General features: G+C 46.9%; 1 protein-coding gene across 1 annotated transcript in view; it reads right to left on the bottom strand.

Moving 5' to 3' along the window:
* Positions 1 to 4,116, bottom strand: part of T265_15487 (hypothetical protein) — a gene marked incomplete at both ends in the record, with an annotated part of 36,598 nt that extends 32,482 nt beyond the window's left edge. The window contains 9 exons of the mRNA XM_009178345.1: positions 1,848 to 1,991; positions 2,029 to 2,469; positions 2,502 to 2,607; positions 2,667 to 3,084; positions 3,119 to 3,180; positions 3,214 to 3,469; positions 3,507 to 3,681; positions 3,717 to 4,006; positions 4,040 to 4,116. Coding sequence (XP_009176609.1) covers positions 1,848 to 1,991; positions 2,029 to 2,469; positions 2,502 to 2,607; positions 2,667 to 3,084; positions 3,119 to 3,180; positions 3,214 to 3,469; positions 3,507 to 3,681; positions 3,717 to 4,006; positions 4,040 to 4,116 — 1,969 coding nt within the window. The remainder of the gene's footprint in view (positions 1 to 1,847; positions 1,992 to 2,028; positions 2,470 to 2,501; positions 2,608 to 2,666; positions 3,085 to 3,118; positions 3,181 to 3,213; positions 3,470 to 3,506; positions 3,682 to 3,716; positions 4,007 to 4,039) is intronic.
* Between the last annotated feature and the right edge of the window lie 6,987 nt (positions 4,117 to 11,103).

Genomic DNA, 11,103 nt, shown 5'->3' with positions numbered 1-11,103 from the left:
GCAGGGTTTTGTGGTTTTTTATTACTGTGAGACAAATAAAGAAGCTTTGATGTCTATTAAACGTCTCAAGCTCGCGAGGCTTAAAAGCCGAAAATTAGTGCAGAAGTTCTGCACTAATTCCGCACAAGTTCTGCACCCAGGAGCGGACGCGTGCTAACTGGGACGGTAGCCTCCTCGACTACCTGCTGTAGCTGCTTAATCCGTGTCTATGTGCGACGCTAATTAGGGTTCCCCACGTATGCGCGGCAGCCCAGTCCAGTCAGCAACGACGGTCCCTCGTACTCGTATCTCTACTAGTTTTCACTCATCTCGAATACTTGTTGTAACTGATAGGCTCGCGTTTATGTGCAACGTTGATAATGAGACTGCACCTATGCAGAGTAGCATAATCCGATGGTCGATGACGGTCTTGTATACCGTTAACTATACGCGATCCCGCTTGTCTTCGCTAGCTACAGTAAACATCAGTACAATTTATATGCCGACCGGTAAAAATAAGGCCTCAGCTATGCATGATAGCCACATCTGACAGCCTGTTATACACACAACTGTACTCGAGGTCATCTAACTTGGCTATTGATCGTACCTGTTGAGTCAGTGTCCTTGTACATACATACCTAATCTAATGGCGACCGATTAACCAAATACTCAAAACTGTACGCGATATCGTCTACCTTGACTACTTATTGAAACTGGTAGGCCAGTGCCTATATGCGACGCTGTTTAGTAGGCCTGGGCTATGCGTGACGTCTTAACGACCAACGGCTGCCCGTCATACTCGTAACCGCACTTGATATCGCCTACCCTGGCTGCTTAACGTAATTGCAGCAACTGAGTCTATGTGCAACGCTTAGTATAAAGCTGAGGGTCTCTCATACTATACGCGATGCCGCTTATCTTCGCTACCTACTGTAAACATCACTCCAATATGTATGCCGACCAGTATAAACAGGGACTCAGCTATGAGTGATAGCATAATCTGACAGCCTGTTATACTCACAACTGTACTCGAAGTCACCTAACTTGGCTATTCATCGTCATACTCATACTTACTCGATGCCGTTTATGTTTGCTACCTTCAGTAAACATCGCAACTGTATTTGACGTAACCTACGTGACTACCTATAGTAACTGCCAGGCCCGCACACATGCTCGTAGCTAACCATAATGCCCCGACAACACATAATAGACTAACCCAACGATCAACGGTGGTCATCGCCTGTCAAAATGCAATCACCACCCATTTTGATAGCGCGCTCCCAAATCCTACTCTTGATTGTACCCCCTCAACCACTCCCTCCATTACCCGAAACAATGAGCTGTCGTTCACCTCGGCTACTTAGCGTAACTGCTATTCGCGACGCAGATAATGGGGCCTCACCTATGCACGGCAACGTAATACAATCGCCAACGACGGCGCTCCATACTCATAACTCCACGCGTTGATGATGCGCCCGCCATGAATTTACGAAAACACCATTCGCGAATTGCATTTTATTCATTGGCATCACTGATACAAGCTTAATTGGTAGTCGCTCCCTTTTTCATGTTCTTAAGATCCACTTCACGGGACAAGGATTCTGAAACGGAAAATGGGCAAGCAATTAACCTTCTGGAACAGCACTTAAGCATCTGGATGTAATGGAATTTTATTTGTTTGCTTACCTAGTGGTTCATAATTCCCATTACCGTGATGAGGGATAAATGTATAGTCGTTGCGGATTGCCATGGGTTCATTGAATCGGCATTTGGGGCCTTCGAGTTACAATCACACGAATTCCTCGTCATCACGGGATTCGAAAGCGAGGTCTGCAAAGCGTATGCTAAAAAATTAGGCCTCAAATTACCGGTCTCCATCAACTCCGAAATTGGACAAAACAGTTTGATTGCGACTGTCTTACGGGGCACACTCGGCTTGTCCTCCATGGACCGATCAAGATCAACATCAAAGCAAGCTCTTTTAGCTGAACGGTAGGTAGACTGATCGGCAACTAATGGGAATAGCTTAATTTATACATGTGCACTCACTTGGTGGACGCGCCTGAAGATTTTCTCCACACAGCGGGCAGGGCTCATTGCCGCAGCAATAACGGTGATATGGAAGTCGATCACGTTGACACCACCAATCAGCAGGGTCAGTTGGCTGGCCACAGAGACCACAGGGAACAGCGTCGTTTGACGTCGAACGCCACCGTGGTTGTTTGCGGTTGCCATCTAACACCAGAGGCTGGTTGTCCTGTGCACTAATTGCATTTTGACGCAACATCAGCTGGCTTTGGACAATCAGACGCTTCATGCACCCAGCAGCCTTACGCGGATCCAGCAGCTTCAGTTTGCCAACCAACCGATCAAGCTGCTTGTGCAAATGCTCTATTGGTGATGGATCTGGCTTTGGAACCAGAGATAAAGGTACTCCTTCCTCCGGTAAGTTATATTCAGCAAGCCACCTTTGATGGATTGGAAATTGACCTAGACACTGCATGTTCGATCAATCAACTTACCGCATGGGAACGAGTGGCCTCTGAATACTGAAAATAGGTGTACACAAGGCAGCCACATTGATTGGTAAAATATGCACGTGCAGGTTCCGGCCGAGGTGTTTACTGTCTGAGAACATTTGGGGGTTTGTACCACAAACTGACTGTTACTAACAACGGGCTTCTCACCTTGAAGCGATCTGTCTGCTTGTATAGCAGATTTGGCGTGCATATTCCAATGTGCCTGAGAACCTGATTAGCGGCGTATGTCGTCATCCGGGAAACCACACGTAGAACGTAGATGTCTCCCTCCCGAATTTCTCGACGGTCACAACAATAAGTGGTGTGCATTTCATATTCCCGCATTAGCCATTCGCTGTGATGAGCGACCTTCAGAACGGCATGCTCTAGGCTATCTGAGTGATGCACGCGCCTCTTCAAACGCCCGTTGGCGTTCTCCAGGCGGTTGTTGGTCACATTCCCAAAATGTACCAACCCACGTTGTGCATGAATGGCCCACTTTCGAGTGATGTGGAGCCAGTGGGCAGTCAAATAAGAGACAAAACTGGGATCTGTTCGCCTCAAGATTTGCAAATCGTGGCGAAATCTACGGGATTAGTGTTTGGTGCACAGTCACTTACTCAGCTGCATTATCAAAGCGAGCCATGCGGTGGAATATGTGTCGACTGTGGTTGGAAATTGTCTGCAAAAGTTACACCAAAGCTATGAAACATACGTGCTTCCGGATGGCTTGCCGTGCGTGAAAATAGCACAGCATTACGTCGCAGCCAAATACAGCTTTGGCAGCCCGCATCTGTGAAGTCATTTTGTCCATGACGAACGTTTTGACTGCATATTGTCCACCCATCATATCCTTGAACAAGCTGAACAGCTTGCGCAATGGCGCAAAATGCTCGCTTTCGACAAAGGCATACATTACGGGTCGACCGATCCCCATGCCATCTGTCACAAGGAATGTATAAAGCTTGTAACTTAACAGCGAACGTCAGTGGCTCGAAATTTATTTACCCAAGACGGTTAGTACCGTGTGTAGCATCAACGTTTACAACGTCCGGGAAACGTCTAAAGAGTGCTATCTGCTGCGTTCGAGAAAAGCACAGGTGACTATATCTGCCACCCTCCGATTCCACCAGCAGCACGCGACCGCACTCTCGAAACTTGGCTATGATGGACGACATGTCATCTAAGAAACCAACTAAAAGGTAACCAACGACCAACTTAACAAGGGGGGTCGACACTTGACGCGATAGTTACGCACATCCTTGATAGTGAGTACCTTTCCAAAGTGGTCGGCGACGTACTGCCGAATCTCCGATGACGGAGCACCGTATTTCAAAAGGGTAGAACACTCCTTTAATTCATCATTTGTCAGTCGCCGGTTGATGGGGAGCCTGTCAAAAATAAACTTGCTGCGTGGATGGTTGTGCTCCAGGTAGTAGGAAGTAACCCTCAAGCAGTCATGGTACCGGCGAACGTGGAACCTTGCCGGACAATCAGTACGACGTGTGCTACAACGTATACACAGTCAACCATTAACTTACTAGGTGCGACGAATTCCACGGCTTCTGCTTCGTCTGCAGGGATGTCTGCTGCAACGGTAGGAGGCTTTTTCATACAAAAGTAGCGAATTGCTGCTCTTTTTGGAGTCTATACGGACGAAAACAACGAAATGTTTCGTCTGGTACTCTTTCAAAGCGACTTGAAATGCATTGAACGAGAAAAACCTTTGACCAGCTAAATTCTCCACAAAATCATCCTCCGCATTCACGTGCTCAGCCATAGCAGCCATTTAAAATATGAACATCCCGGGTCTTGAATATCGTGTGGATTGAGTAGATTTAAACATCTTTTAACAAAACGGTGGCCGTTTTGGAAGATCTCCTACCCCCGAAAAATTGCTATCAAATTTTGAAACTTTATGTTAAAGTTTTCCTCGTTCGAACCACGGTTCCAGAGAAATTTTCGGCGTGCGTCTAGCCCACGGCCCCAGCAACGCAGTGTTACCAAACCATTTCAAAATCGACGGCTACTTAGTCAGTTCCAAGTGACTGAACATGCCATTGTTCTCATTCTCTGTTGCTGTTGCTGATGATGCAGCACGTAGGATGACAGGCTGAGCGTGTTTGGATACTCGGTCTGTGATGTGCACCTGGACTGTCATTCGGGATCCAAGTATGTTCGTTGAGCTGAATGACGCATCGCTGCCCACTGGCTTCCGGCTGCGGATCTTTGTGGATTCGGTTGTGCGGAAGCCGAAATCATCCCAAGTAACCGAGTGGAAGGGTCCTTGTTTGACTTGACATCCCACTGGGCGGTTAGTCCGACAGTTTACCCGGGGGCAGGATGGCTCATTGGTCAGAGCGCGAATTTACTGACTGGAAGGTCCGTGGTTGAAACCCGACCTCTGTCTCTCGACTCTCACTATCTAGGCTTGGGCAACCTAACGGTATCCCAGCCCTTGTGCTCCCTTTGGGTGGCACGGCAACTAGACCCCGAAGCGGTGTTATAGCTGAGCCATTTTTTCACCTAGAGGAAGCTCACCGTCCGCTATCTCCGGAGAGATAACAGCTTAGCAGTATCAGTCTGAGCTAGCTTACCCATTTCTGACAATAAACCACCATTGTAATGGTAGCCAGTGCGAGCGCGAAGCATGGCGAAATGTGACAGGAGCTTTGTTAGCGGTGTCTGACTGGTGCTAGTAAATCCGTTCCGACAGAAATCGCGTGCGCCGGTGCACGCAAACCAGATAGTGGACAGCATGAGAGACCGAGAGCCTTGGTGGACATCGAAAGCTCAGGAGATAGAGGTTCTTACAACTGGAAACAGCCGTTCCCCCCCCCCACCGCATATTAAAACGATCAAGTGGCCAGAAGGAAGCAGAGGTCAGTGAAACGACTGGCGAATAAGACGGCTCATTAATTCACTTATAAAACCACCGGCTGGAAAGATGTGTCGAGGGGCATATCAGCCGGCCTTCCACAACACATCCCGTGGAAAAAGTGCGTGAGGGTGGATGGAACCTAAACCTCAGTGTCGCGTACGATATAGGTCTGCTGAAGCGTGAAAGGGCACAGGGGCAAGACGCTCTGTATCAATCTCGAGAGGTTCTTACAACTGGAAACTGCTGTTCCCCCCCCCCACCGCATATTAAAACGATCAAGTGGCCAGAAGGAAGCAGAGGTCAGTGAAACGATTGGCGAATAAGACGGCTCATTAATTCACTTATAAAACCACCGGCTGGAAAGATGTGTCGAGGGGCATATCAGCCGGCCTTCCACAACACATCCCGTGGAAAAAGTGCGTGAGGGTGGATGGAACCTAAACCTCAGTGTCGCGTACGATATAGGTCTGCTGAAGCGTGAAAGGGCACAGGGGCAAGACGCTCTGTATCAATCTCGCTTCAAACAAGAGGTGAACTTCTTTTACACACCTGACAAATATTATTGGCGCTGAATGGGCGGAAAGAAGAGCAAGTCGTTGGTTATTCCCATCTTCGGGGAGCGTAAGCGGACGCTAAGCGAAAGCCATCTGTGGCAGCTATAACCACTGTACAAGTACATGGCTATTGGGGCTGATTATTACTTCAGCGTGTTGCCTGCAAAGGATACAAGTTCTATCCATTCCTATTCGATTTAGCACATGAAAAGATTCGAGACACTGTTACCCAGTAAACACAGTGCCACCGCTGGCTAACGGTGGCCAAAGGTGGCTAGCTTTGCCACTGATTTGTTTGTGAATACAAGCCAAACAAAGCATTTGTTGCATAAAAGCCTTCTAAAAACGAATCTAACAGGATACTCTGGATACTGGAGCTCTATTTACAAAGTAATTTTTGCAACCGATTTGCTTGAATGCGCCACCGATTAAATATATCATGAAATTTTTGAGTTTCCACCTTTGGCCGCTTTTAGCCACCTGTGGCGCCATCGGTGTCAATTGTAACATGCCACCCCTACTTGCCACCTCTTGCCACCGGTGGTGGCGCTGTGACGTGTTTACTCGGTATGTCTTCAAAACTCTGTCGTTAAGATGGCTTCTGATAAAAGCCTTGTCGGTCCTTCACGTCTTCGAAGAGTACTTGAATGCACACGTGTCTTTAGATGAGTTGACCGAAATCTCCTGACATGCGCTTTGCACCCAAGGCAAAATAGGTCTATTTTTCTAGAAATGCTTCAGAAATGCAGTCACCGAAAACGCTCTCTCGTCATCACGTACGTCTCGCACTGCTTGGTCTATTTCCCCTGGAATATCGTCGCCTCCGAGGAGGCCTAATACTTACCTCTGCACTGCTTGAGCAAGATTTGGCCAACGGGTTTTTCGCCGTTGACCCAACTACCACACGGCGGGGACATGGTGAGTTAACTCACCATGCTTGAGAAATTTCTCAAGCTGAGTGCGCACCGTTATTAGGTAATTGTTTTTTTACATTTCAACTAGCTGGTGCGTAGAGTAACATTTTTGACGGTTGCTAACACTATATCTAGTACCAAATCAGATCGGAATCTAGTGATTTTAGACACCTTTTTAATTGAGTCCTCGAGTTAGCGAGATAACAGCCCCGGGCTGAGAACTTCAAGAGCAGTGCTACGCCCCTTTTCCCTCGTGCCTTTCAGGTGAAAAGAAGACGCTGGACGACACGAAACAATCCGATCTGGGAAGGTGTGACGAAAACCTCGATCCTGTGTATCATTCCGGAAATCCGTGACAGCAACACTAGAGGGGGGCAGTGATTCGACGCCGTGCCAACATCTGAATAAAGCCTTGTAGAACCTATGGCTAACCTACTACAAACATCCAAGATACATAAAACAACGACACTCGGACGATCTGGATTGAAAGCCACTGACACACCTCAGTCGCTATACGGTCCGATGGCTTCAGCCAGTTGCGCGGGGAGGTTCCGTGAATTCCAACCTACGGGACGAACAACCCCAACAACGCCCAAGCTCTTCGTTGCATTCTGTCATGTCATTTTTTCCACTTTTAGGTTTCCATCAATCCGAGTTACCGTCGGGAAATAGAGCTCGTCCCGACAGGCGGTACATCGGTCTAGCACGACGCTCAGTATTCGCANATGAAATGGATCTTCCAAAACTAGGATGTGCCCCCAATGGATTAAATGTGATGAACAATACTGATACGCTTTTTGCTCTATTCATTAATCTCTATTTTTACTATTCCATATGCTCTACATATACGCTAATCCGTATACATACGTACTACATGTTACGCTGATCTGAACCCTGGATTTCTAGCTCGTTTGGTGATACCGATATACGAGCGAAACTCAATTCTCACAGGTGAGCTGGACAATTGAGTTCAGGGTACCAGGCCAGACTTTTGAGCCCCATTTAGGCATCCTCGTGTCACGGCGGTGCTAGGAAATTATTTCGCCGCACATTTCCGTCAGGTGTAACCGTTCAGTATTCGCACAATGGAATTGGTTTCTCGAAACCCAGAGCATTTTAGGCTTGACATTTCACATTGCGGAATGTCTATGCATAATGTGCATGTTAATGCATTATTGCGGATTATCCACTGTGGTGATTTGTTTAAGTGAACGAATCATCAAGGTCAACGGATACCTCTGCAGCACGTTGCCTGATGTTGTCAGAAAACACGAATTGTGGGACACGTTGGCTTTGGGATAGTTTTACCGCTGAAATAATTCCATGAACATTTCAGAACCTACATGGCTTTCGGGGATGCAAAATGTGCCTAAGTGCAGTCCTGCAAACAACTTTCAGCTGATGATTGCACTTGCCAGTTAAAATTCCATAGTCCACACTGATTATTTGCAAATCGTCGTGCACGTTTGTCGGCAAAAAGCAGAGTTTTCTATTATAGATTGCCAATTATGCTAGGAAGACCTCGGTGTTGATCGATGTGCCACACGGAGCCTACGTCGGTCATAGCGGACAGCTGAACGAACCCAACTGACGCACACAACTAACATGCTGCTATAGATACACGATGCCCAATCAGCTAACCACATAGAACCTAGGTCGATCATAGCAGACACCTGCTACATTTGTAGTACATTGTGGCGTTTTGTACTTTTGTTTGCTTCCATTATAACACTACGTATTTCGCCATTTGCATAATCGACTTTTTTGTTTGAATACGAAAAACTACAAAAAACGCACGCTTTTACAATTTCACAGGATACAAGCAGGGTCAAGTGCTTCGACTCTTCTGATTTCGATCGCGCTTGCAGGGATCATTCGCGAGTCTCATGTACTAACTTTGGTGTCAAGACGGTTCAGACCTCCTTCGGCATCTATTATATGTGGGAACTATTCAGAAGACCCTTGGACAACCATAATTGGATTATCGTTTATTCGCTGATCGGGGCCAAAGACGAAATATTCTAAAGAGAACAATTGTTAGTGAGTCTGTCCCATCTGACCTCTTTATTACTGTATACCCAAACTAGCGTTATTATTTTTACTTCTTTGCCACACACTCCTGGTAAACTAACTCATTGGGTAGACAGACCACTACAACACCCATTCGTGACGCAAAACAGCGTTGGTGCTTCGGTTAGTGGATGAACGCACAAACACCACGTAGTTACCTTTGTGTATTAATTTAAGGCCTTCTCAGATGCCGTGAGGGATGGAAAGGAGACTGCCCAAAATTTCTCAACAAAAGCTTGTGTAGCTATTCCCGAAGCACGGAGCCCTTAGCCGCACAATGATTTTGGCTGTATACCTTTGCAAGTGGAATGAAACTTTTTACCCCAAACTATTGCGTTTTGTCGCGTATGTGCTCAAACCTAAAACCATCCCAATCTTCGTTCACATTTATGCAGCTCACCAAATTTTGTTTTCCACTGAAGCAATCATACCTCTGGCGGAAAATGTCTCCTGGGATACTGTCCCAGCAGATGCCCCGGGGATGCCTAGCTGGGGCTCACAAAACTGGGCACGTATTCTGCCCGATTGCCTGTCTCTTCTTATCCAAAAGGACTCGTCGTTGTGCGAATACCGAGCTCCCTTAATCACGCCGCTGGCTATTTGCACACTTCAATTATTTTAGCCGGAACTATGGGGTTTTCGAAGTTGTGACTTTAATGGGGAGTTAGTCCAATCCATTTGCAGTTTTCGGTGATATTCCGTCCATAGCATTTTGTTTATGTGAGCGGAAATTCAAGGTCACGTACCACCGATATTTCGCATTTTCCTTTGGGTTCACGCGACATAAAACGCGAAATCGCACTTTAGCGTATTTCGGCGCTCTTCGGTGTTCTTTAAGAATAAAAACATCTAAAGAATATATGTGTAAATTGCACCGGTTTTTGACGTTTGCTTGCTTCACACTCCTCAGATTTAGCAAATGCGATTATAATCGCAAAGTATGTTTTGTTCGGCGAACATGGTAACAACACATTTTTCCGTGGATCCCAACTTCCATTGAGTACAACGTTGTAAGATAACAGCATGAACTATGCAGTAGCGATGCGAGGGCCATCTCTGTGGATGATCCCCTTTGCCAGATATGCATAACTAGACTGTAGATGGTATAGCAGCGCAAGATATCTGCAGGCAACATTCCCGTTATGAATATGACGCTCTGTAGGTGGTGACCGCCATAAAGCGGTCGCCATGATAACGGTATCCGCTGTCACTCACCTCAATTATTTATCGTAACTCCTGGACCCGTGGCTATGTGCGACGCTGTTTATGGGGCCTCACCTATGCACAGCAGCCTAATTCAATGACCAACGACGTCCCCTTATACTCATATCTCTGCGCATTGTCACTTATCTCGGACACTTATTGTAACCGATAGGCCATCGTCTATATGCGACGCTGAATATGGGACCCTTCCTATGCACAATAGCATAATCTAGTGGCCAATGATGGTCTTCCCTACTTATAATTATACCTGATACCGCCCATTTATGCTACATATATTACACACCATACCAGTCTCCATGCGGGCCGGTAAAAATGAGTTCTCATCTTTGCGTGATATCGCCTGAACTGATGGCCTGTCGTACTCATTGCTGTGCTCGATGTCACCTTATCTGACCAGTTATCGTGCCTGCTAGTTCCGTGTCCATGTGCAGCGTTGATTAACCGGTACCTTAATCCAACCTAATCTGTCGTACTCGTAACTGTACGCGTTGTCACTTATCTTCGCTGATTATGAAAAACACCGAGCCAGTATTCATGCGAATCGATGAATACGAAGCCCAAATTACTAGGCCCTGGGTATGCACACATACCTAATCTAATGGCGAACGACGGACATCACGCTCACAACTGTACACGATATCAACTACCTTGACTACTTTTTGAAGCTGCTAGGCCAGTGCCTATTTGCGACGCTGCTTATTAGGCCACAGCTATGCGCAGTGTCCTAATTTAACTGCCAATGATTGCCCGTCAGACCCACAAATATCAGGCCACCATCCATGCGGGCCGATAAAAACGGGGCTCCAACTTTACGTGATATCTTAATCTAACGACCAAGGATGGACCACCATACTCGTAACTCTGGTCGATATCGCCTACCTGGGCTACTCATCGGTCTGTGCGACGCTGAGTATGTGGCTTCAACTATGCCCGGTACCGCATTTCAATGGCCAACTTAGGCC

This window comes from Opisthorchis viverrini (assembly GCF_000715545.1).
Source record: "Opisthorchis viverrini unplaced genomic scaffold opera_v5_537, whole genome shotgun sequence".
Taxonomy (NCBI): domain Eukaryota; kingdom Metazoa; phylum Platyhelminthes; class Trematoda; order Opisthorchiida; family Opisthorchiidae; genus Opisthorchis; species Opisthorchis viverrini.
This window is presented reverse-complemented; position numbering and strand designations above follow the sequence as displayed.